The 26,680-nt window shown below is 40.7% G+C and overlaps 2 protein-coding genes across 3 annotated transcripts in view; both read right to left on the bottom strand.

The window, feature by feature from the left end:
• LOC145443718 (uncharacterized) overlaps window positions 1-26,680 on the bottom strand; it is a 441,881-nt gene that overhangs the window by 8,332 nt on the left and 406,869 nt on the right. For both annotated transcript variants that reach the window (XM_080321671.1, XM_080321672.1), the window contains exon 2: window positions 591-728. In XM_080321671.1, coding sequence (XP_080177797.1) covers window positions 591-704 — 114 coding nt within the window. In that variant the 5' untranslated portion in view covers window positions 705-728. The remainder of the gene's footprint in view (window positions 1-590; window positions 729-26,680) is intronic.
• On the bottom strand, window positions 10,966-12,634 carry LOC145443623 (uncharacterized). The gene is made up of 3 exons (XM_080321560.1): window positions 12,137-12,634; window positions 11,333-11,611; window positions 10,966-11,270 (listed from the first exon to the last, which is right to left on the bottom strand). Exons 1-2 carry the CDS (start codon window positions 12,355-12,357, stop codon window positions 11,425-11,427), a joined length of 408 nt encoding a protein of 135 aa, XP_080177686.1. The 5' UTR covers window positions 12,358-12,634; the 3' UTR covers window positions 10,966-11,270; window positions 11,333-11,424.

Below are 26,680 nucleotides of genomic sequence, written 5' to 3'. Positions count from 1 at the left end.
TTAGGAGGAGACAAACAAAGCTTTTCGCGAAAGTAGGGTTTCAAAATACGGGACATTTATTTAATCAAGTGGTTTGTCCTCTGCAAAACGATTGCTGAAGTTACGGTTTCCAAATGGATTGATTATCCATTTATATTAGTTTACAGCAGATCCCGAGGTGTATTGTTGAAGTGTGAGTTGAATTCGAGACAATGTGCTCATGAATTACGGCACATTTTCTAGTTAAAGAGTTGATTTGAAACGAAGTAGATATTACAGTATTAGTCGGCAAAGCCATGACATGGTTCCATGGACATTCTCATTTGTGCTTGGGATTCTTTATCACCCCATGAAGAAGTTGAAACGATTTTAAGTCACCTCTTCTTGTCTGCAAGGCATCAATATTACAGTGTTTTTCCAAAATTTTACAAAAGACTCGCTTCACAGCAGAGAATATGCGGCGGCGCGGTAAACAGTTTAGGAAACACTGGACTACACCAATAGATTATCGAAATCAGTGTTTGCATTCAGACAGCCGAAGTTCCCCCGACAGAATGAATGCGATCGACCAGTAACAACTAAAGCAAACATTGGAACTTTCCCAATCATACCTTTCTCCAGTCGAATGTGTGGCCGGCTTTTGGTAAAGGAGAGTTCATATCGCATGCCAGACAAATCGAATAGGTCAGCAGACCTACGTAGGAGACAAGCTTTGTTGTCAGCATCCTATCGGTATATTCTGCAGTGCTGTAGATATTTGAAATGATACACGTTACACAAGTTGACAAATGCCTGCGCAAGGCGAGAAAGTACGTCTTCCATCAGGACAAAATGAATATATCGATAATGACAATTTCCACGTTCAACAACAGGGGTTCTTAAACTTTTTTCTACCGGCAAAGTGAAATATTTTGGACCGTTGTGGCGGCCCTCATGATGACCTAATTAAAGCTACTTTTCTGAACTGAAGAGCCAGAGTTGAAATTCTGAGTAGCCCAACCATGCGGACTTGGGCTTATAAGAAGCGTCATTACATATACGATTACTAGTAGAAGTGCAATAATCAGTAACCGTATTGACCGTGTGGCAATTGTTGCATGTAGTGAGCACTGGAAATAAGACTGAATAAGGACACGATGTAGTCAACTATTTTAGCAGACGTGATAGCGAGTATGACTCCGAAAGAGTGACCCAGTATTTCACTTCCAATGTAACGATAAATTAATTTATTATATAATTTATTATATTATTATATCATATATTATATAATATATATTACATTATTATATTATTATTATATAATTTATTATATAAATAAATTTATTATGAAACCGCCCTGGTCACATCCAGTTCAAGGTTTTAGATATTCAGACATAACATCTTCACATCACTTAATTGAATAGTATATTTATATTGAAATGAACCCGAATATTTTCGGCTGACACTCGTCAGGGGTAATCGTCAGCAACTAGTAGAGAATTCAAAAGAACAGCGTATATCAACAATCGTAACACACTTAACGTGTTATTAGCTCTCATTTCCTAAATGTGGTATTTTCATTTAACACTAAGTTTATCCAACCAAAAGCATAAAACAAAATCTTCGTTCTATAGTCGAGGTTCTGAATGTAACCGATGCGACCCAGCTATCGCTATATATTCATTACGGCCGGAAATGAGCGTGTCAAGGCAACTGTCAACCGATGAATCATTGAAACGATCAATTTTCTGAAACTTTCAAAACAAACCATACCGTCAAGCTTTTACTACGTTTCTATACTTGGTTAACACATATCAAACCCGAGTGCGATAATGGCTGTAGCCACGGTGCAGACCGTCACCGTGAAACACCAAGTTTAATAACCTGAATAGGCTGCCATAGGTAATATGCTATGTAAAATATTGTATGCTACAAATGATCGAATTATCATTTAGCGGGCATACACACACACAGTTTTGCTCTACGTTACCGTATCTAGCTGATGCATGTAGGCCTAAGCCAAGAACAGCAATTTCGGCGAACAGTACGTAACTGTGGAGAATACCTGCCTGTTTAATATATCGACAAGGGATCCGATAAAAATATAGCGCGGCATTCAAGTACAAATACGCTGAGATCCGTTTCATGTTTCTGGATGGAAATAAATTGAAGTAGTTGCAGGTTTGGTGCTTTACAAAGATCCCCTAAAGTTTTAGGGACCGTTCGCTGCAAAAACATTTAACACGAACACAAGACATCACAATTTTTATTCTCCTCATCGCCGATCTCGCTGTAAAAACAGCGCCCAGATGAAGAGAGAGATGAACTCTTGAAAGAGGGCAGCTAAAGTTCGCGTTGAAGGAGCATAAGCAAAAATACATTGACATTAATGAAATTCATGTACTGGGCGCAAATGACAGTAATAGCGATCAGCGCCAATTATGTGTTAATAAAAACAAAACAAAACAAACAATTTTTATTGAAACACAAATCGCTAATCGTCCCCTGGTATATATCCCTATCGTATAAGACGTTTGGGGAGTAGCAGTTTACTATTCACCATTCGTATTACATAGTGTGTCATTAGTAATATTACACTCATCATGATGTTTCCACGAGTGAAGCGAAACTTCTATATTAAGATAATATGTGATTATACTCACTCAGTATCGTTCGACTAAATCCTAATGATTTGACTTGTAAAATCGCAAGAGGATTATAAATTAGTTCGTGTACAATGACAACCGATATCAGCGATAAAGTAAGAATGAAAGAATGCAAGTATGCTGATTGGTTTATGAATGCTGACTAGATCATTCCTAGCGCGACTTTCCGCACCTAGCACCTAGACTCTAGAGCTTCATACCGAGAAGCGACGACATCAATGTTTATTGATGGCATTAAGATATACATGAGAAATGATATCCTCCACAACCTGTAACATGTGATCACGTTAATATGTGCATGAGAAATGATGTCATCCGTAAACTGTATGACGGAATCACGAAGGAGCTCCTAACCTATACATTACATCACAAAGACCAACACCAATAGGCAGATTCAAAACAAAGTCAACGTAGCAGATTATGCGGCGCTCCGACAGCCCGTGCAACAAATGAAGTTATAGTAGACGTTAAATAAGGTGTGGAAGCTACCAAGGTTTTGCATTTATATATCTCGTCCGCCATCGGCGCACCAAAGTAAGTAACAAGTAAAGTCAGAAGTAAGACGCTAAACCTTCTTTATTACCATTGTCACATTATGAATTACACGGTCCCTGCTTCAATGAAGGTTTGACGCATTAAATATTTGCTTACTGGAGTCGGGGGTAAACCCACCGCGCTGGTCCCCGTGTTTAAGGAGTAGGTAAGTCGGTCAAATGACAAAAACACGAATTCATGCACAAGGCCAAGGAAATGTGGGTTTCAGAAGAGCTGCAAGCTTCACTCGTCACAAGGCTATTTCGTCATGATGCACACTGATCGGAATGCAGAGACCACGACAATGAGCTCTGTAGTACCCCAAATACATTTCAATGTCTTTATACAAAAACGCGGATATCGGTTTTAAGATGGTTCAAAATGTAGCATGTTAAACATTAACAATGTTTCGATATATGGCGGCAAATAAATATATTTTTTGGCAATTAATCGTCACTTTCTGATTCCCTAATATCAACAAATCAACACATCCATTGAGCATCATATATTGGCAGTGTCATTCATTGCTTGCAGTTTAGAAATGGAAATAATACTCTTGAGAACACTGCCGAAATTGTTGACTTCGCACTCAAACGTATTTTCTGCTTCTCATTTAGCCGGCGGAGAAAAATAAACGCCACCACTGTATTAAGTAAGCTTCCTACCATATTTTGGAGCGATATCGAAACACGTGGAAACATATCTCACTGAACGCTGTAACATTTTCGTCCGCCGTCACCCACAACCGTTTTAGTGATGTTTATGCAAATATGTACATATAATATCAAAAATTTCATAAAGAAAATCTTTCCCCATCATCGGGTCATCTCGTCTCAGCCGCTGCTGAAGTCGGATTTGTATACGCGGTCGTAGTAGACGCTGTCGTAAGTTGGCGCTCGTAGTCGCTCGGCTCATCTCATCGCAGCAGTCGATGTCGATTCGTGGTCGCGGTCGTAGTAGGAGCCGTCAGTACTTGGCGCTCGTTTGCGTGTGATTTTCATATAAATTTGGTGGAGTGGTGGTGGGTGGGGTTGGAATAGGGTAGGGGGTGGATAGGGTAGATTGGGGGAGTAGGTGGTGGTTTAGGGGTGGGGTAGAGTGAGATGGGATGGGAGGTTTGGGTGGTTGGGATAGGTTGTAGGTGGATTGGTTGCGTTTTGTGGGTCGATAAATGCAATATGATTTATCGCGCGAGCGTTTAAATGGCTCGCTTAAATTATTCGGTATATTTTACTTTTTATATCGTAGATGCGTTGATGCGTATTCATTTTGTATGTCGAGTGCATTTTTCCATTCCCACACAAGGGTTTTCACGTTCATAAAAGCTTGTATTATAGTCGGAGCTTGCGGTCCGTCGTAAACGTTGCGTATGATCTGGTCGGGTGTAGCGTCAATAGTCGTTTGCAGGTCGTTCTCGCGATCCTGTATTACAAGAGAGATCAGTTTTTTGTAAGTTGCGCATTCGGCGAAGGTGTGACGCAGAGTGTCTTCGGCGTGTTGGCAGAATTTGCATTTGTTTTTCAAGTAGGCTTCTTTTCTTCGTACCCAGCCTGCGTTGGTTTTTCTGGAGCCTGTAAAGTAGCTCTCACTGTTAATGCGATACGAAATCTCACGTTTCTTGTTGTCAATGTGATCTTTGATATTGGGCTGGTATAGCCATATCTCTTTCCAGCCCGCCATGCGGCTTCCTCCTGCGTCTTCGTTTTAACAAGGATCTGGTACATTTCTTTCTGGCTTAGTTCTTGTATATCCTGCGATTGGCTTTTAATTACGTCGAATATTTCCTTTTCCTTCTTCCATTCCTCCGTCAATGTATTTCGGTGAGGGTAGAGGTTGTTGTATAAATTGCAATTTATATCGCTCACTTTCGTTGTCAGATTGTATATCGCTTCTGCATGCCAGATATCAATCGGGTTCTCGAGTCGACTAAGTTGTTGTAGTCTTTTTGCTCTCTTTGCTTGTGTTGCAGATTCGATATCTGGCATATCAATCCCTCCTTCTGGCTTAGGTCTGATCAGTTGCATTCTGCTTTTTTGCTCGAGTTTCTCAGGACTCCACAGTAGGGCGAAGACGAGGCGTTCGAGTTGCTTGAGCTTGTCGTCTGGAATTTGCTTGTTGGCATATGTATAAGTTATTTTGCTAATTATGTATGCCTTAATCGCCGTTATTTTACCAATCCAAGAAAGCCGTTTTGATTTAATATGCCTTACGCTTTTCTCTACTCCTTGCCAGAGTCTGTCGAAGTTCATTCGCAGTTCGATTTCTCCGTGGTATAAGCCCAGTATCTTAATCACTGGCTTTAGCATATGTGCGTGCGCAGTTTTTTGCAGTCTGATACGCGATTTTTCGTTTAGCGGTAGGATTTCCGTCTTGTCTGTGTTGATATCTTGACCTGTCACTCTATGCAAGCTTTGATATTCGTTAAGGACTGTGGTAATAGAGTCAGTTGTTCTTAGATACAGTGTGACGTCATCAGCAAATTGGTCTAATTTATGCTCTATCCCGCCGATTCAGATACCTTTGATGTTGTCGTTAGTGCATAACTTGTGGGCTAGCGGGTCTGCGCTAATCGCGTATATAGTGTCATACTCAAAGGACATCCTTCTCTAATGCCCCTCGTACAATTTACATTGGCTGCTTGGAGGCCGTTAACCTCGAGGGTCGCAATAGGATTATCATATATGGCTTTGATCACTTTAAGAGTTTCTCCCGTGACGGGCAGTTTATCAAGCACTTTGAAGAGCATATGGTGGTCCACCTTATCAAAGGCTTTCCTTGCGTCTATGGTCATTATATAACCTTCCAAAGGTTTTTCTTGATGATAATTAACAATTGCACTCACATTGTTGTGTATCACGTCCATTTGTCTTCCGGGAATTCCCGCTTTCTGTGTCATGTTGATGTTGCTCGAAATTTTCTCAACCAGTCTGTTGTTGAGAATTTTTGCCATTATTTTGTAGTCCGTGTTTAACAGCGAAATGGGTCGCCTTTTTGTCCTTTCCTTTGTGAATCACAATAATTTTAGCACGTTTCTAGCTATGCGGTATGTTTCCGTATATTAGCGCGTTGTTTATGATTTCTGTTAATCTCGAACCAATGTTTTGCCACTTTGCAAGGTAGAATTCCACTGTTAGGCCGTCGAAGCCCGGTGACCTTCCCCTGTTCATTGCTTTCAGTATTTGTAATATTTCGCTAGGTTGTATTACCGATGTTTGTTCATTGTCTTTCCCGTTCATGCAGTCGTGCTGATACGATGATAGATATTCGTCTTGATCGTACGAATTAATGCCATCGTGTCGGGTCCACAATTCTGTGTAAAATTGTTCAATCTGGTTAACAATAATATTACGGTCAGTCGTTACCGTTCCATCTCTGAGCTGGAGTTCTTTAAGCTCGGTCTTGCGCCGTCTGGTCTTCAATTCTCGCCAAAATTGTCTCGTCGTGTTAGGTTCACCTTCGCAACGGTCAATTTTGGTTAACAAGCGCAATTTTCCCTTTATCCTCTGATATGTCATCTGAGGGTCACATGTTTTATATTTGTCTATTTCATATCTCTTGCTTACGTTGGCAATTCAATCTTTTAGTCTGTCCCACCATTGTTGAATTCCGTGGCAGAATTGAATATTATTCTCGTCAAAGCTTATGAGATTAGATATTATATCTCGGTACACGTCATCTCGCAAAAGGTCATTATTACACTTCCAATTTTTTCTTCCCCATAGAGTGCTTGGCTCAATTGCGAGTGTTATTGTCGGACTTAGGTGGTCAGCCACAATGTTATTTTCATGTCCTGCATTCTGGACATGGCTCATGAGTTCACAAGATGCGTAGAAACGATCTAGTCTCCTCGCGTTTTTTCCAGTGACGTAAGTGAATACTTCGGCAAGAGGATGTTTACTCCTAAACACGTCAATCAGTTCCGCGTCGTTAGTTAGCTTTTCAAAGTGTCTCTCGGCGCTTCTAATATGGAGGTTCTGTTTAATTCGAGTGTCTTTATTGTCAACAATAGGGCTGAAATCACCACCCATTATAACCGGGACTTCAATTTCATGGATTTCTGATTCTAGTTGGATTAGGAAATCGTCACGTAACTTTCTTGCATCTGCGGATTCTCCAGACGGGGCATAAATATTTATTATAGCTATTGGGCATTTGTCAATTTGAATGCAGAGGCATTGGGAACGGTTTTCGATTATGCTACAGTGGCGTAAAATTTTACCTTCGTGATGTTCTTTAATCATTATCGCAGTACCAGAATATTGTCTCACTTCGTTCTTTGTGTTGAAGTAGATAATAAATCCGATATCGGCTGCCCAGTTACGTATATCCACATTATCGATCTTATGCGTTTCCTGAATCAATAATATATCCAAATTCGATGTCTGTGTATATATTGTTCCAAATCCGGTAGTCTATTTGATAGTCCATTTACGTTAATCGATGCTAGCTTTAATAGGTTCGCCATTGATTCTGTTTTGGGGGTCTTGCGGGACTAGGGCCATTTTTCGTTGACGTGTCACAAAAGTCGAAGTTATAGGTCAAAATTGTAGCGTTAGGTCAAAAAATGTCAAAACTGTAAACAAAGTCAACATTTTTTTTACATTTTTTTTGCATTTCGTTTGTATGGTAGATTTTTCACTGTCGGAAAACTTATCACTTGACATTTTACAGCTTTTAGCCAGCCTACCGTTGTAGACGGTCATATGTCCGGTTACTGTGAATTATAACCATTCAAATAAAGCAAATAAGCTCATATGGTGCTATGCTCAACGTATTGCATAATCCTAAATGAAGCAGGACTGCGTGGGCATTTCATGGTTCTTGTATCAAGAAGCGCATTATGGAAAATTGTGATGTAGACACCATTGTCAGCACACAACACGGTGTGTCACCAGCAGTGTAGGCACGCACAACTCCAGTGTTGTCAGCGAACAACTACTACTGTTGAACGTTCTTTCTCCATTTTGGCAAGCTAGATATAAGTAGTAGTAAGGACAGACAATATCTACCGAGAATGTAGGAAAGTATCTTTCGTTGTACTGCAACAGATTTAAAATATTTCCACCATAATGCGTGATGTAACTACTGGAATTCTCCATAGGGTCAGATCTCATTAAAGTAAAGTTTTTCTAATTCTAACATTATGTGGGATAACACCTTATTTGCATACGTTAGGTCAAAATTAATTACTACGGTAAAAAAATGTCAAGATTTTGTTTTAGGTCAATATCATCCGTTTTTAGGTTAAGAAATCGCCCTAGTACCGAGTGATTACCCAAGATAAATAGCAATAGCTAGCAGTGTTGGGATCAAGTCACTACCTTCGAGTCACGAGTCATTTCGAGTCATTGCACATTTTGACTCGAGTCAAGTCAAGTCAATCGGTTTTCGAAGGTGACTCGAGTCAAGTCAAGTCACTCGATTTTTGGAGGTGACTCGAGTCAAGTCGAGTCAAGTCAAGTCAAGTCACGAGTCAAGTCAAAATTCAAGTCAAGTTGCCTTTTCGTAGTGTGAGGCATGATTACGTCATTACCTTATACTATCTGCCTTAAATACAGATTGAGCGGTCATTGATTTAGAACCGATGAACGAATATAGAGTTGAATATACACCAAAGAAGGCGCTGTATCGATCACATATATGTAGCCTCAGTTTATAGATACCAGCCAAACTAGAGAATAGAGAAAAGAGTTGAAAAGATGCAATACATTACCCTTTACCCATTTACATATTGAAATGATACAATTCGAGCCTGCGCCAATGGTTGAGGAGTATACAAACTATATTCGAATTCAAAATCAATAAAACAAGTGGTTTGGTTAAGGTGAGAACAGAGAACAGAAATATATAATTTTCTATTATATTACTTCACTACTTCACTTCGTTTGTGGTCTATTTATTTGTGGGAGAACAATGGAGGCTCAGTAAAACGCACGATCATTGAATGATTGGTCGCTCTCACGGGCTACATCAGTGTTTCGCGAACAATCCGAACATATGCAAGATACAGTGATTTTCATCCACACCGAGTAATCGATGACTTGAAATTGACTCGTGAATTCTGCTCCGAGTCACGAGTCAATCCACATTTTTGATAGACCGAGTCAAGTCAAGTCAAGTCATTTTAGCAAACTGACTCGAGTCAAGTCAAGTCATACGTAAAAGGTGACTCGAGTCTGACTCGAGTCAAGTCATGACTCGAGTCATCCCAACACTGATAGCTAGCATCTCATCTTGAAAATCCTCATATTATCTCGCGCAGATCCGAATAAAACGGATAGACTGCGATGGAATTTAAATCGCTGCAGCCGTCGCTGCAGCCGTCTTAGAACCATCAGTATAAATCTCAATAGCTTGGTCGCGACACTCATGGAGGTTTGTTTGTTTGTTGGTTTGCTTTTGAAGCATATTCATGGTGCTTGTCGACTACTATGGTCATTTACACCAGGCCGGTTTTCTTCATTTTCATGCCGTAATTGCCGACTTATAGCACGGCCCACTTCCAGACTTTTTGTAAGACATCGCTTACGCGGATGAGTTGGCGAGGAGGACCCTAGATAAACCTCCAACACTTAGGTATAGGAATTCCTAAGTCGACCTCGGTCGTACTCGAACCAGCAACCCACTGCAGCTGGATTACAGCCTACCACTGCGCTGTCTCGCCACACTCTCACAGAGGTAATCATTTTGAAGCATGCGTTGTTGAGCTTGAGACAGTGCCCTCGTGCAACCGGCATCAGTGATATGACTGATTGTTTCTGAAATTTGATCTTTATCTTATACGCGATCTCCTTTGTGAGTCTGCATTTCATTGACCGTTGTGCGAAAAGTCTTAAGGCGAAAAGCACCGAGTCATTTAGTTAAAGAAACAGCAACGATATTGGAATGCTTTAGTTTATTCAATATACCAATTATTTCAATTATACCAATGATATGGTTGCTTCAGGAGTTTTGAATACATATTATAATCCTAATTAATTCATAATCACGTAATGCAATCGAACTCTGCATATGGCACTTGGATTTTAAATATCCTTTATTTCTTTGCAGCCACTCAATCGAAGAGGCGCAGATACTCCATGCTTCAGCAAATCGTTGTGAATGTATATGAGAAGCTCGGCCGATACCTTTTTCATGTTTGTCCAAATATAAATCACCCTGTAATAATGCGCAATCTTTTAATACAGTTATTCAACGCGGAGCGTAGTGAAGAAATGTATTCATTTTTACATTGAAAAGAAGTAACCAATGAGCTGGTGCTAGTCATACCCAGTAATTTTATTTGTAGTTTAGTGGAAGGGTACGAAACCACTCGCTCTCAAAGACTTATTTGATCAACAGTGCCTGTGGGTCAACAATTCCGCATATGAGAATTTATGCAGTTGTTCGGCGTGGTCGCGTAGGATTTTGCCTATTTGCACAGCTTACACGAGGGATTTCGCACAATGGTCCGTGCAAATAGGGTTCCGGTTTAAATCATTTTGCCTCCGATTAAAATCGATTTTAATCGAGTAATTAATTCAAATCATGATTTTTTTGATTTTTTTGGTTTTTTTACTCATAATAACAACAGCAACATGAGCAACAGAAAATGGATGAATGACAACACTGTCAATCAAGGTGATGAAGGATAACGCTTAAACTTTCGTAATGTGGGGCTGTGAATCATCATCCACATAGCTGTAAACGTTTAACCAATGTGGTAATGATGGGTCGTTAGAATCATTACTGATCCGTTCTAGTAGCAACGAAACATGTTGATTTATCTCGGGACCATCCATAATAGTTGCATCTTCATCTTGATTGATGGATTGGTCTCTGCCAGCAAACTGTTGATCTTCATGAACTCTTTACTGCTTTGTTAGTACCATAGTCCATGAAGTGATCTTTCACTCGCAGCATCACTTCAAGATTTGCCTGTGGCAAGCAATCACGACTCTTGTTTGCAGTTGCGGCCGCACATGACTGATGCCCCGCACAAGATGCAGCATGTGCAACGGACGAAAGGCGAGTCTTGAAAGTTCTGGAGAACACCGACATGATCCATCCAGAATAATGCTGGCTGATGAATTAGATATGGTACCGAAATGCTCGATTCTGCATCGAAAATTCCTAAAAATCGAGGGAAGATATGAGACATTCAGTGTGTGTGGAGTATACACAATTATACTCACCAACTTTACAATCATAATCAATCCAATCCAGCGTTCGATTATAGGTTACCAGCAGACCAATCATTGCATTCTGGTTCCTTCTTCGAAACTAATCATTTTGCCAGGTCTCGAACAACTCTTTTGCGATTCATGTCCATTGTCCAAGCCACATATTCTAACTCATCTTTGACAACATCAGACTTTATAGTCCGCACAAAGAGCAATAGTCTTTCTAATCTCGAGCTTGAGCCACATCCAGCTTGATAAGAGAAGAGCAGCAGCGGTATTGTCCAGAGATGGCTGCAAAAATGCAAGATTTTTAATTCAGACATGCGATTAGTCAAAAAAGTTTTGAAACCACTGGTCGAAATCTTTTCTTTTTATATGTTTTGATGTCGCTATCAGTACTTAGCTATTCTATGTAATTGGAGCTTGCTTGTTCTGAGCACAGCATGCATGTTTAAGTCAAAAACCAAGTGCCATATTGTTTCTCTCTTTCTGAAGTAAAATTAAATGTAAATGGCAATCTCACGAGCTACCATATTTTTGGTTAACATATACAAGCGGGATTGTCCAATAGATGTTCGCCAATGGCAAAAGTTACGGCCTTTGATTGCTCGGCATCGAGCTTGAGGGGATGAGGCAAAGGTGAGATTTTCGCCGAACGTCGTGCGCATGTTCTGATAAATCTAGCTCCAGGGACATGCTGTTTTACGGTATCCGTTCCTGTTTACGGTACACACAGATTCGTTTATATTTTAATCTATAACCAGTATTCAAGCAGCTATATAAATATGAATCACACATAATGACATGGTATCTTACTTGCACTTGTGTTCACATCCCACAGCCACACAGCTAGTTGGCCCATCGTTCCAGCCCACAATTACTGCAAACTGCTTTTTGCAACGCTTAGGCATCAGAGATGAGGGAATCTTTCGATAGAGACTCCGGATTGCGCTTCCTTTTCGGTATCCGACAAGTGCCTCGGAAATAGCAGCAGCATGTCGTAGACAACTGACTACCCACAGCACAAACGCTAACATATTGATTGACTACCGCTCTTTGCTCTTTTCCCGCCTGTCTGTCAAATAGCTGAACCATGACGGTGCCGGTGACGAAATACTACGTCCGGTTTATATAAAACGCACATGATTGTCCGATAATAGACCACATCCACGCATCTCGTCAGAAAATTTGAAAAAATCAAAAAAATCATTAAAATCAAAATGGTGAAATTAAAATCAAAAATCAACGAAAAAAACCTGATTTAAATCACGCTGATTTAAATCAGCCTGATTTAAACCAGAACCCTACGTGCAAACCTACTTTCTTTATTCACTTCCGATTTTTTGAGTAGAATGTAGTTTTGTTACATACGTATATCACTCTGATGAGTAGAATTGTCGTGGCGAGTGAGCAAAAGAGCCTATGCGTCACGGCAACTGAATATATTTTCGTAGATTGCATTTATTAGCATTGTCATTGCTCTTTTTACTGAACTTTTTTGTCGCGCCAATCGCCTATTCGGTCATTTGCGTTCCGATCATGACTATTGTATCTTTCAGGTTTAGGTTCACATTTACGTTAAGGCTCAGGTCTTTTACTCGTTGTTCTCCTTCCCGGACGACTTCCAGTCACGCGTTCATTCACCTTCTTTCACTGTCTCTTCCCCGCCTTCTTGTCCAAGACTGTTGCTGTCGATCTTCGAAGCCTCGACTACACTTTATCTATCTGGGCACTTCGTACGACACCTCATATGCAATGAGGTCGGCGATGAGGAGCCCAGATAAACCTCCGACACCTAGAAATTAGGCAGAGTCTGGTCTCGAACCAGCAACCATTGATGTCGTGACAGCTATTGGCCATTTTGTGTTAAAAGCACCCTGCGATTTCAAAGAATTTCATGGTACCTACGAGTAGTAGGATGAGCTGACTTTGGCGCAGCCCAATCAAATGTCGCCACGTCGCCCTAATTGCCACGCCTACATTGCCACATCATCCGCCCATTGCCGCACCTATAGGACACCCCTTGCCACATCATCCAACCCATTGCCACATCATCCGCCCATTGCCGCACCTATATGACGCCCATTGCCACATCGTGTGTATTTATGAGCAAATTTCATTGTTTTGTGAATTTCAATACCGATTTTCCATGTGTATTTAGTAATATGTATTGAATAACTTGAAATGTATCATCACTAATTAATTAATATGAAATGCGATTTTGAGCGCTGCGACTTGAAAACATTAATCCCTACGCTTCTGATGAATGATTTTATGTGATAAGGACCTTGGTAACATTCAGATTCTGCAACGATTGTTTGGATATACATTTTAGCAATACCCCACTAAACTATAAGCGGTTATATTACTCTATTGGTCGGAGATAACTCATCCGTCAATATTTTTAAATTTGATTTTATGTGTACAAGTTTCGGTTTCTGCGGTCTCCACATTTACGACATATTTTGATTAGATGCAGGTTAGCGATTCTCAAGTTCGGAGCTATGGAAACAAATCAGTCGCATGTGCACGTTCCGAAGTCGCAACAGGTTACTGAGCTTAGTAGCATATACGCGAATCCCAAGGCGAAAATAATCGAACGAAGTATAGCCGCAGGCGCGCGAAGGGCTGTAATTATACAAACACTTTATCCGCATATACGCGAACCCCAGCGTTATAACGACAGGGACTAATTAGCGCGTTCTGAAGCCGTAAATTTAGTCAACTTCAATGAGATAGCCATGATTTAAAGATGGTAATATCTCTTAATGACTTTAATACTCTGAATTTTAAATTATCCACACCTATGAGTTGAAATGTTGTTAAGTAACTAATGTTTTCAACATGACCTAAACGCAAAGTGCACGAATTTCCATGTTGATCAAATACCACAAACTTTGCTTGCTTTCAGAGTTAGTAATCAAGCGCGTAACAGAATTTACCCAAAATAGTCGGTACTCCGAAAATTTTGTATAGTAGAACTTTTTAAATTTATTTTACACTCGCGGTTTTATTGTTATATATTAAAATTATACGTACATTTCGCGCGATCAACTACGCATAATTTTAAGTGAATTTCATCGATAGTGTCCGAGTTCTATGTGACATAAGTACAATTCCAGCATCGGTATTTGCAATAAAGCCTAAAAATTAGAGTCGCACCTTTTCGCAATTTATTCAGCTATTCGCGCAGATTTGCCGCATTTGCTATATCTGAAGTAGAATTTCAGCGTCGTTATTCACTATAAGCCGAGAAATGCACCTTTGCGCAATTTATATAGACAGACGCATTAACTTTGCTGCATCTGAAGTAGAATTTCAGCGTCGTTATTTGTTATAAGCCGAGAAATGTACATTCGCGCAATTTTTACAGGCAGTCTCACACACTTTGCTGCGTCCGAAGTAGAAATTCAGCGTCGTTGTTTGCTATAAGCCGGGAAATTAGAGTCGCTGCTTCGCGCAATTTTTACAGGCAGTCTTGCACACTTTGCTGCATCTGTGCTTCATACTAATGCATGCATAATTTTTGCATGACGAGAATACGGCTAATTAAATCATCAATAAACGCCGGAAGCGAGTCATTTAAACCTTGTTGCTAGATAATATCGCTTTCGGCAACAACAAAGTTGCCCTGCAACAGAAAATAAAAGCCCTAATGATCATGCAAAGAAAAGTTCAATTATACATCGAATTATTCGAATAGACTATCTAAATCAGTGGTTCCCAACCTTTTTCCACCCACGTACCATTTTTAGGTTTTATGCAGTGCTCGCGTACCACCAATATAAGTTACGCGCGTTTCCACCATTTATGACGTCATACTCACGTATCTGACCTATAGGAGGTGTATTAACAAATTCTATTGAACTGGGCCAGGGATGGCAAACATACGGCCCGTGGGCGGGATCCGGCCCGCCAGACGATTTATGCGGCCCGCATAGCAATTCTGAGTGTTGAAAAAAGATATTATCCATCACATCCACAGTAATAAACCAAATAACAACGTCCGCGTTGACAGTTAAATATCTTGTATTCATCGCAACGCATACGCAGGGCCAACGCCAGATTATGACTAAAGCAGGGGTTGCCAACCTTTTTGCCATTCATGGCCGCATTTAGACTACTCGTGTAGCCCACGGCCGCATTCCGGGGCATAGTCGTAATGAACGAGCTGCTGGACGCCAAATATACCCAGGGTAATGTGTGTATGTCCATTTCTGGTGAACTCCGGACTAATCTAGTTAATGATAGGCTTACTATGCGCATCAAAATCGTGAGTGGTCACTGGTAATGTTAAGGAAGGAAGTTCTGCTAGTCGCGCGAGGCGCGAAAAATACTCCACTTCACCAATGAATTTCGTCATTGATATTAGTAGTTTTACATATTACCCTCAAACATTTATCCTTTCTCATCCCGTGTGATCAGATTCACTGGTATAGATTTGATGTAGGAGTGTTTTCGAAAATTTAAAGCAAGTTATAAATTATGATGCATATCTTCGGGTGGGCCAATTGGTATTATAGTCACTTTGTAGCATGCTGTTATTTCTTGACCTCCCATCAGGATTGTTAGTATATAGTGAGGAGCACACGATTCCGAGCTGATATTTCCATGTGAGGCCCATCATTTTCCACTGATGTTCGCATATGTATTGGGACGCTCTGATTGTAAAGGGTGTTACTATATTAAGATCGAAAAATGTAGTCGCATTGAATCGCGCGCAGCGCCAAGAAAATTTCAAGATTAATTAAAATCTTTCAAGAAATCGGGAGTCAATTCGTAAATTCGAATTGCATGTCGACGGTCGCCAACACATACTAATTGAATTGCGTGTCTACGGCCACAAAAATTCTAAAGCAAAGGGAACACTTAAATATGTCTACTTGTATCGCCGGTAATGCCATTGTTTTAGCGGTTCTTAACTGTATTCAACCGGACAAACATCGTATTTTCGCATTGCTCGCAAATAATGGGGTTGCGACTCGCTAGAATGAAACCCCTACGGTCCGTGTGTTATCTATATGGTTGATAATAAAGTATTCCAGCGAGAAGCAATATATGGCACGAGGCAACATTTTGGATTCCGTTGACTGGTCCGGCCCGCGTGCGATTTCATGACTTCGATCCGGCCCGCGATGCAATTTGAGTTTGACAACCCTGAACTAGGCATTATCAGCCAGGGTTGATGGGATGTATGGAATTGTTTTTTTTCAACACCAGTCACAAGAAGAACAACATAATGAAATAAAAACACACAACAAAAGTTAATTTATTTAATGCGATGGCTGCATTTGTTTATTTTTCACTAGCTTGTCGATGTATGGCATACGTTTGCTTACAGCGCATCGAAAGTAGTGTATGGGCGCAACAAGTCGGTTTCGTTTCTTCGACTTGACAGTCATCAGGGATGAAAATCCTTGCTCGCATTCCCACGTATAAGGGAAAATTAGCAGTTGGGGAATAGCGTGAGACGACGACTTCAAAAAACTCAAAATCAACCTAACCTGAACTAATACCTCCCTTCGGTCGAAAAAAAACAGAATCTACTCGCGTACCACCTGATAGACCTTCGCGTACCACTAGTGGTACGCGTACCACAGGTTGGGAACCACTGATCTACATGGTATACGTATCGGCAGTGCTTTTCAACCTGTGTGACGGTTCGCACTGGTGCGAATGAAAAAAATTGCAGTGCAAATGACGAAGGTGGTGCGAATGGGGCGAATGAAAATCCCGGTTGAGTGCGAATGACGAAGGTGGTGCGAATGGTGCGAATGAAAATCGCGGATGAGTGCGAATGAAAATAGGGAACAATAATTGGTAATTTTTCTGAACTGGAATAATTCATATAAACCTAATAGGAAATTCAAGGGCAGCGTAACTTTTCTTGTTGCGACGCTATTGTATAAACTTGTTTAACTTACGACGCACCACTAATCGTTTCTCTCCCAAGCCGTAGCGAATTAATATTTTCGCACTATAATTATTACGTAACCAAATTCCTGGTTTGGAAACTGGTGTAGTGGCAGACATACAGTAGCCTATATCAGCCCGTCTGAGCCTATACGTCAGGCTGAAAAAATGACGTCAAATTGACTCTCTGCTTTCTTTCGCTAAACATTCATCATATCTTCGTAATAACTGTTCGATTAGCGCGAGGCACGGGGATAGTAGGAAATACCATCATTACAGACTCACATTTGCGAGTTATTGTGACGCAAAGTTTTACCGCTTCAAGGTTCATTAAAGTATGGACCGCAAAGGGATAATTTTGGGTCGACACCGTGCCAGAGCTATCTGCTAATATGCATGTAATGTTTGTTGACTTTATTGCAAAAAATTATGTTCATTTCGAGGCCAACCACTTCAGCGTCGGGTCACATGAAGACGTAAAGTTTTGGCGTCGACATAAACATTCGATATGGATATGTCCCGTTGTCGGCACGGAATAGTCCCGTTCTTGCGATCTGAGTAGACAGTAGTACAACTGCGACAGGCAGAAGAATTTAATTCACCCTAATTTGAAATCGCGTACGTCAGACATATTTTGTAGAGCTGTGTTGGATAGAATTGTGGTGTGCGCGTTCTTTATGTCATACATGTTCGTAAAGTCGTAGCATACTATTTAGGCTTACCATACATCCTCTTTTAAGAGGATTTGTCCTCTTTTTTAACTTTTTTGAAAGTGTCCTCGGAGGACGCCCTTTTGTCCTCTTTTTTGAGATTTTGTACTCTTTTTTGAAAATTTAGGCAGATTTATAGCAAATTGCGAGTGATATGCCGCATATTAGCACAGAAGTGAAGCTCTGGCGGGTATTTCGGAGTGAAAAACGGTGATTTTAGCTCTGAGGAAAAATTAACCGGTTTTTGAGAATTTCACTCCGGTTTTGCAAGTTGCAAATTTCTGAAAAAGTGTCCTCTTTTTTGATTTCCAAAATATGGTAAGCCTAATACTACCGTAATATAGGGTTGCCATATTTTTGTGAAGCAAATTCCGGACACTCTTTAGCGCCCCCTAGCGGATTTTAAAAGGAGCTGTAACACATTGGCCGTCAATATGACGTCACACTAGCAAAGCATTCCCCATCGACTGTATACACTATACATACAGGAATGAAGTGGAACATAGGTCATGAATTGGGCCATCTGTAATGTGAGCTCTGGTGATTGCTACTGGCTAGGGTTAGCAATAGATTCCTCCACGGGCCGGATGAAATCATCTGGCGGGCCGTGTCTGGCCTGTCAGGATTGTGTTTGACAGCCCTGCTATACAGTTAGGTCGGTGCGGCTATCTGTTTATGTGTTTTAATCGGGTCCGAAACAACATTTCCCCTCCCCCCTTCCGCCCAAAAAGCACTGATATTGGGCCCACCATAGGGTAGTCGATGTAACTTGTTGGGCACTTATTATATGCATTTGGCTGTTAAATTTTATGTATGAATTCTGTCGATAATATTGATTCTTCGATATATTAGGCTACTATAAAATGCACCAGCAGGTTACACATCCAGTTATTTCAAACCTTTTATGCTCGCGACCTCATTTCCCACTTGAAAATGTTCCGTGGCAAAGCTCAAAACTTGATAAGCTTGCCCAAACGTACACACGGCATAGGAAGCTGATTACATACATTTTAATAATATATTCATATTAAAACCCGAAGCTTTTCGAGCTGACACTTCTCAAGGGCAATCGTCAGCAAATGGAGAATTTCAAAAACATGCATCTAGCTACATTGCATACAACCAATTATTCCGGGGCATAGTCGTAATGAACGAGCTGCTGGACGCCAAATATACCCAGGGTAATGTGTGTATGTCCATTTCTGGTGAACTCCGGACTAATCTAGTTAATGATAGGCTTACTATGCGCATCAAAATCGTGAGTGGTCACTGGTAATGTTAAGGAAGGAAGTTCTGCTAGTCGCGCGAGGCGCGAAAAATACTCCACTTCACCAATGAATTTCGTCATTGATATTAGTAGTTTTACATATTACCCTCAAACATTTATCCTTTCTCATCCCGTGTGATCAGATTCACTGGTATAGATTTGATGTAGGAGTGTTTTCGAAAATTTAAAGCAAGTTATAAATTATGATGCATATCTTCGGGTGGGCCAATTGGTATTATAGTCACTTTGTAGCATGCTGTTATTTCTTGACCTCCCATCAGGATTGTTAGTATATAGTGAGGAGCACACGATTCCGAGCTGATATTTCCATGTGAGGCCCATCATTTTCCACTGATGTTCGCATATGTATTGGGACGCTCTGATTGTAAAGGGTGTTACTATATTAAGATCGAAAAATGTAGTCGCATTGAATCGCGCGCAGCGCCAAGAAAATTTCAAGATTAATTAAAATCTTTCAAGAAATCGGGAGTCAATTCGTAAATTCGAATTGCATGTCGACGGTCGCCAACACATACTAATTGAATTGCGTGTCTACGGCCACAAAAATTCTAAAGCAAAGGGAACACTTAAATATGTCTACTTGTATCGCCGGTAATGCCATTGTTTTAGCGGTTCTTAACTGTATTCAACCGGACAAACATCGTATTTTCGCATTGCTCGCAAATAATGGGGTTGCGACTCGCTAGAATGAAACCCCTACGGTCCGTGTGTTATCTATATGGTTGATAATAAAGTATTCCAGCGAGAAGCAATATATGGCACGAGGCAACATTTTGGATTCCGTTGACTGGTCCGGCCCGCGTGCGATTTCATGACTTCGATCCGGCCCGCGATGCAATTTGAGTTTGACAACCCTGAACTAGGCATTATCAGCCAGGGTTGATGGGATGTATGGAATTGTTTTTTTTCAACACCAGTCACAAGAAGAACAACATAATGAAATAAAAACACACAACAAAAGTTAATTTATTTAATGCGATGGCTGCATTTGTTTATTTTTCACTAGCTTGTCGATGTATGGCATACGTTTGCTTACAGCGCATCGAAAGTAGTGTATGGGCGCAACAAGTCGGTTTCGTTTCTTCGACTTGACAGTCATCAGGGATGAAAATCCTTGCTCGCATTCCCACGTATAAGGGAAAATTAGCAGTTGGGGAATAGCGTGAGACGACGACTTCAAAAAACTCAAAATCAACCTAACCTGAACTAATACCTCCCTTCGGTCGAAAAAAAACAGAATCTACTCGCGTACCACCTGATAGACCTTCGCGTACCACTAGTGGTACGCGTACCACAGGTTGGGAACCACTGATCTACATGGTATACGTATCGGCAGTGCTTTTCAACCTGTGTGACGGTTCGCACTGGTGCGAATGAAAAAAATTGCAGTGCAAATGACGAAGGTGGTGCGAATGGGGCGAATGAAAATCCCGGTTGAGTGCGAATGACGAAGGTGGTGCGAATGGTGCGAATGAAAATCGCGGATGAGTGCGAATGAAAATAGGGAACAATAATTGGTAATTTTTCTGAACTGGAATAATTCATATAAACCTAATAGGAAATTCAAGGGCAGCGTAACTTTTCTTGTTGCGACGCTATTGTATAAACTTGTTTAACTTACGACGCACCACTAATCGTTTCTCTCCCAAGCCGTAGCGAATTAATATTTTCGCACTATAATTATTACGTAACCAAATTCCTGGTTTGGAAACTGGTGTAGTGGCAGACATACAGTAGCCTATATCAGCCCGTCTGAGCCTATACGTCAGGCTGAAAAAATGACGTCAAATTGACTCTCTGCTTTCTTTCGCTAAACATTCATCATATCTTCGTAATAACTGTTCGATTAGCGCGAGGCACGGGGATAGTAGGAAATACCATCATTACAGACTCACATTTGCGAGTTATTGTGACGCAAAGTTTTACCGCTTCAAGGTTCATTAAAGTATGGACCGCAAAGGGATAATTTTGGGTCGACACCGTGCCAGAGCTATCTGCTAATATGCATGTAATGTTTGTTGACTTTATTGCAAAAAATTATGTTCATTTCGAGGCCAACCACTTCAGCGTCGGGTCACATGAAGACGTAAAGTTTTGGCGTCGACATAAACATTCGATATGGATATGTCCCGTTGTCGGCACGGAATAGTCCCGTTCTTGCGATCTGAGTAGACAGTAGTACAACTGCGACAGGCAGAAGAATTTAATTCACCCTAATTTGAAATCGCGTACGTCAGACATATTTTGTAGAGCTGTGTTGGATAGAATTGTGGTGTGCGCGTTCTTTATGTCATACATGTTCGTAAAGTCGTAGCATACTATTTAGGCTTACCATACATCCTCTTTTAAGAGGATTTGTCCTCTTTTTTAACTTTTTTGAAAGTGTCCTCGGAGGACGCCCTTTTGTCCTCTTTTTTGAGATTTTGTACTCTTTTTTGAAAATTTAGGCAGATTTATAGCAAATTGCGAGTGATATGCCGCATATTAGCACAGAAGTGAAGCTCTGGCGGGTATTTCGGAGTGAAAAACGGTGATTTTAGCTCTGAGGAAAAATTAACCGGTTTTTGAGAATTTCACTCCGGTTTTGCAAGTTGCAAATTTCTGAAAAAGTGTCCTCTTTTTTGATTTCCAAAATATGGTAAGCCTAATACTACCGTAATATAGGGTTGCCATATTTTTGTGAAGCAAATTCCGGACACTCTTTAGCGCCCCCTAGCGGATTTTAAAAGGAGCTGTAACACATTGGCCGTCAATATGACGTCACACTAGCAAAGCATTCCCCATCGACTGTATACACTATACATACAGGAATGAAGTGGAACATAGGTCATGAATTGGGCCATCTGTAATGTGAGCTCTGGTGATTGCTACTGGCTAGGGTTAGCAATAGATTCCTCCACGGGCCGGATGAAATCATCTGGCGGGCCGTGTCTGGCCTGTCAGGATTGTGTTTGACAGCCCTGCTATACAGTTAGGTCGGTGCGGCTATCTGTTTATGTGTTTTAATCGGGTCCGAAACAACATTTCCCCTCCCCCCTTCCGCCCAAAAAGCACTGATATTGGGCCCACCATAGGGTAGTCGATGTAACTTGTTGGGCACTTATTATATGCATTTGGCTGTTAAATTTTATGTATGAATTCTGTCGATAATATTGATTCTTCGATATATTAGGCTACTATAAAATGCACCAGCAGGTTACACATCCAGTTATTTCAAACCTTTTATGCTCGCGACCTCATTTCCCACTTGAAAATGTTCCGTGGCAAAGCTCAAAACTTGATAAGCTTGCCCAAACGTACACACGGCATAGGAAGCTGATTACATACATTTTAATAATATATTCATATTAAAACCCGAAGCTTTTCGAGCTGACACTTCTCAAGGGCAATCGTCAGCAAATGGAGAATTTCAAAAACATGCATCTAGCTACATTGCATACAACCAATTATGACGTCATAGAAACAAACAACATGAAATACAGGCAAACCGCGAGCGCAGCTAGTGGACAATTTTTAGATTCACTACAAATTCCTTCTGCTGACACAAGCGCGGTCGGTGGATTTTAATATAAGTCGATTCCAGTGCAGACAGATGGAAATTAGTGCGGCCTCTACCTAATATCGAAAATCTTTCATCGCGATAGTTTTTAGCGCAAGTTGCATTCTCAGCCAAATGCTTGCCGATGGCAGAGTTCATAGCCATGGCCTGATTACGTTCTAGTATTCGGAGATCAGTTACGGCTGCGTCTTCGCGAGAGTCCAATATGCGTGATCTAATAACGCTCGGGACATGTTGTTTGATGCGTTCCTGCAAGCGCTGAGTTGTTCTTCCCACGTACCGACAATCACAGTGGCACTTGAAATCATAGACTATATTGCTTTGTTGAAAAGCAGGAAGAACATCTTTGCGCGTTGCAGGAAGCAATTGTTTGGTGGTAAACACAACATTAGTTTTTACGTTATCGTAACAGCGATTTACAGCAGAAATCAATTGTTTTTCAAACCGGGAAGAGATGGGGCCCAGCCACGGCAAATGTATATATACATTTTCCTCAGACCGTGTGTTCGTGTTTTATGATTTGTTGGGATTGAAATTACTGAGTTTTCTGTCCACAGAACTTTTGATGATGTGTTCGGGGTAGCCGTTATCGATTAGAATTTTGCGGATATATTCTAGCTCCGCGTTTAATTTTACATCCGAACAAATCATCAAGGCTCTGTGCACCAATGTGCCAATCAAATTTAGTTTACGGCGATTCGGGCTAAAAGAATTCCAGCGTATGTAATGCCCTGTAAACGTTGGCTTCCGGTAAACCGAAGTGACAAAGCTAACACCCCGTTTTTCCACCAGAACGTCTAAGAATGGTAACGAGTTAGCACGCTCTTTTTCAAATGTGAATTTTAAAGACGAGTGTAGAGAATTCAAGTTAACGAAGAAATCATCGAACTCCGTCTCATTTTGTCAAAATTGTCAAAATGAGACGGAGTTCGATGATTTCTTCGTTAACTTGAATTCTCTACACTCGTCTTTAAAATTCACATTTGAAAAAGAGCGTGCTAACTCGTTACCATTCTTAGACGTTCTGGTGGAAAAACGGGGTGTTAGCTTTGTCACTTCGGTTTACCGGAAGCCAACGTTTACAGGGCATTACATACGCTGGAATTCTTTTAGCCCGAATCGCCGTAAACTAAATTTGATTGGCACATTGGTGCACAGAGCCTTGATGATTTGTTCGGATGTAAAATTAAACGAGGAGCTAGAATATATCCGCAAAATTCTAATCGATAACGGCTACCCCGAACACATCATCAAAAGTTCTGTGGACAGAAAACTCAGTAATTTCAATCCCAACAAATCACAAAACACGAACACACGGTCTGAGGAAAATGTATATATACATTTGCCGTGGCTGGGCCCCATCTCTTCCCGGTTTGAAAAACAATTGATTTCTGCTGTAAATCGCTGTTACGATAACGTAAAAACTAATGTTGTGTTTACCACCAAACAATTGCTTCCTGCAACGCGCAAAGATGTTCTTCCTGCTTTTCAACAAAGCAATATAGTCTATGATTTCAAGTGCCACTGTGATTGTCGGTACGTGGGAAGAACAACTCAGCGCTTGCAGGAACGCATCAAACAACATGTCCCGAGCGTTATTAGATCACGCATATTGGACTCTCGCGAAGACGCAGCCGTAACTGATCTCCGAATACTAGAACGTAATCAGGCCATGGCTATGAACTCTGCCATCGGCAAGCATTTGGCTGAGAATGCAACTTGCGCTAAAAACTATCGCGATGAAAGATTTTCGATATTAGGTAGAGGCCGCACTAATTTCCATCTGTCTGCACTGGAATCGACTTATATTAAAATCCACCGACCGCGCTTGTGTCAGCAGAAGGAATTTGTAGTGAATCTAAAAATTGTCCACTAGCTGCGCTCGCGGTTTGCCTGTATTTCATGTTGTTTGTTTCTATGACGTCATAATTGGTTGTATGCAATGTAGCTAGATGCATGTTTTTGAAATTCTCCATTTGCTGACGATTGCCCTTGAGAAGTGTCAGCTCGAAAAGCTTCGGGTTTTAATATGAATATATTATTAAAATGTATATTAAAGTTCTGTACCCCAAAGAGTCTCTTCGAAGCTGATTACGTTCATCATCATCGCGATCTCCAGATAAAGGCGGACGACCCCAAGATTTGGAGCCACTGTATGTGATTGAAGCATCCAATCGGCCTTAACCAACTCTATGAATATACCGTTAGCTTATAATTGGGATAACAATCAGACTTATTTCAGTAAATGATGGTTATTTATATTTATTTTGATTGCATTTTTGGCGAGGGTGGTGCCTGAAGCCCATACTAATATCCTTATACGTTGCAAACTCGCGCGCGGCGCGAAGAACAATTTTGAATAGCATAAATCTGCTTGAAAATAATATTGTTTATGTTGATTTACGAAAAACTTTTGAGCCTGCTTCAAGCCTTCAAATTCCGGACATTTAGGCATATTTTAGAAATTCCTCCCGGACGCAGATTTTTCAGTGAAATTCCGGACATGTCCGGGAAATTCCGGACGTATGGCAACCCTACTGTAATATTACACATGAATTCCTTTTCATGTGTGAGGCTCGGGTCGCGAGATGCCACAAAAACTCTGATTTTGGTGGTAGTCTAAAAAACTGCTTTAAGGTATTAAACTGTTATGAATTTTCAAGTTAGATTGAGCTAAAGAGCAGAACACACAGTATCGTGAGTTTATTTTCTCTTCCCACATAGGCCTACCCGCAAGACAGAAAATGGGAAATCGAAAAAAAAAGTTGGAGCAACGTATCATAAGGTAGCGAGCCTCAACACAAATAAGTAGGTTTTTCACCCTTTCGACATAGGTCTATACTGTAGTCTCCCAGACCTTTTTGTCAGCTCTCAAAATCGATTTCTTCCAGCAAGCATTTTTTCACTCGTGAATAATACGCTGCATTTGGGATGGAGTGCAGAACAGATTTCAAGTCCTGACTATATCCAAGCACTAGTAGACGTTCTTGTACAAAACCCAAAAACTTGTTGGGCCGAGAAGGGTTTTACAATCAGACTTATTTCAGTAAATGATGGTTATTTATATTTATTTCGAATGCATTTTTGGCGATGGTGGTGCCTGGTGCCCATACTAATATCAGTATACGTTGCATTAACTCGCGCGCGGCGCGAAGAACAATTTTGAAAAGCGTAAATCTGCTTGAAAATAATATTGTTTATGTTGAGTTAAGACAGACTTTTGAGCCTGCTTCAAGCCTTGAAAATTCCGGATATTGAGGCATATTTTAGAAATTCCTCTCGGTCCCGGACGCAGATTTTTCAGTGAAATCCCGGACATGTCCGAGAAATTCCGGACGCATGGCAACCCTCGCTTAAGATACATAGTAGCCAATTTGTTGCACATCTGAACAAATAAATGTTATATTTTCTTCTTTCTTTTTGTATAACAATATTCGGTTAGTTTGTGCGAATGAAATTTATTTTACAAATATACTGCGAATGAAGCTCAAAAAGGTTGAAAAGCACTGCGTATAGGTATGAAGTGAAATAGAACGGATTTTACGCCAAAGTTGCTATTGATCATAGACTAAGCTTGCTTTCAGAGTTGGAAACTAAATGCATATGAAAATTTTACTAGGTTTCCCCCACACGCATCAAATGTAGGCCTACTCAAGTGTTTATGAGGTGGCGAATAGTTCGAAGGTTGTTGGTATGCAAGGACGTCGCATAGAATTGTGGAGCTTTCTGTAAACTATAATCCAGTGATCTATTTTCAATCACTATACTTTATTAATCTAAACTAAGTACTGTTAGTAGGCAAACCCTAGGATCCTCTGATAAAAGCAGGAGTAATTCGTTATCCTTGAAATAAATAGATAGCGCGCAATATGAGCGGTGCTGCGATGACT

This window comes from Botryllus schlosseri, chromosome 7 (genome assembly GCF_051294905.1).
Source record: "Botryllus schlosseri isolate E-star chromosome 7, Bs_hap1, whole genome shotgun sequence".
NCBI lineage: Eukaryota > Metazoa > Chordata > Ascidiacea > Stolidobranchia > Styelidae > Botryllus > Botryllus schlosseri.
The sequence above is the reverse complement of the archived record's forward strand: the minus strand, read 5'-3'. Positions and strand labels throughout refer to the sequence as shown.

Excerpts from the sequence above, each read along its gene's own strand:
- LOC145443623 (XM_080321560.1), bottom strand. The coding sequence starts at position 12,357 with ATGTTAGCGTTTGTGCTGTGGGTAGTCAGTTGTCTACGACATGCTGCT. Across the intron at positions 11,612-12,136 it reads GGATGTGAACACAAGTGCAA|CCATCTCTGGACAATACCGC; the intron begins GTAAGATACCAT and ends GCATTTTTGCAG.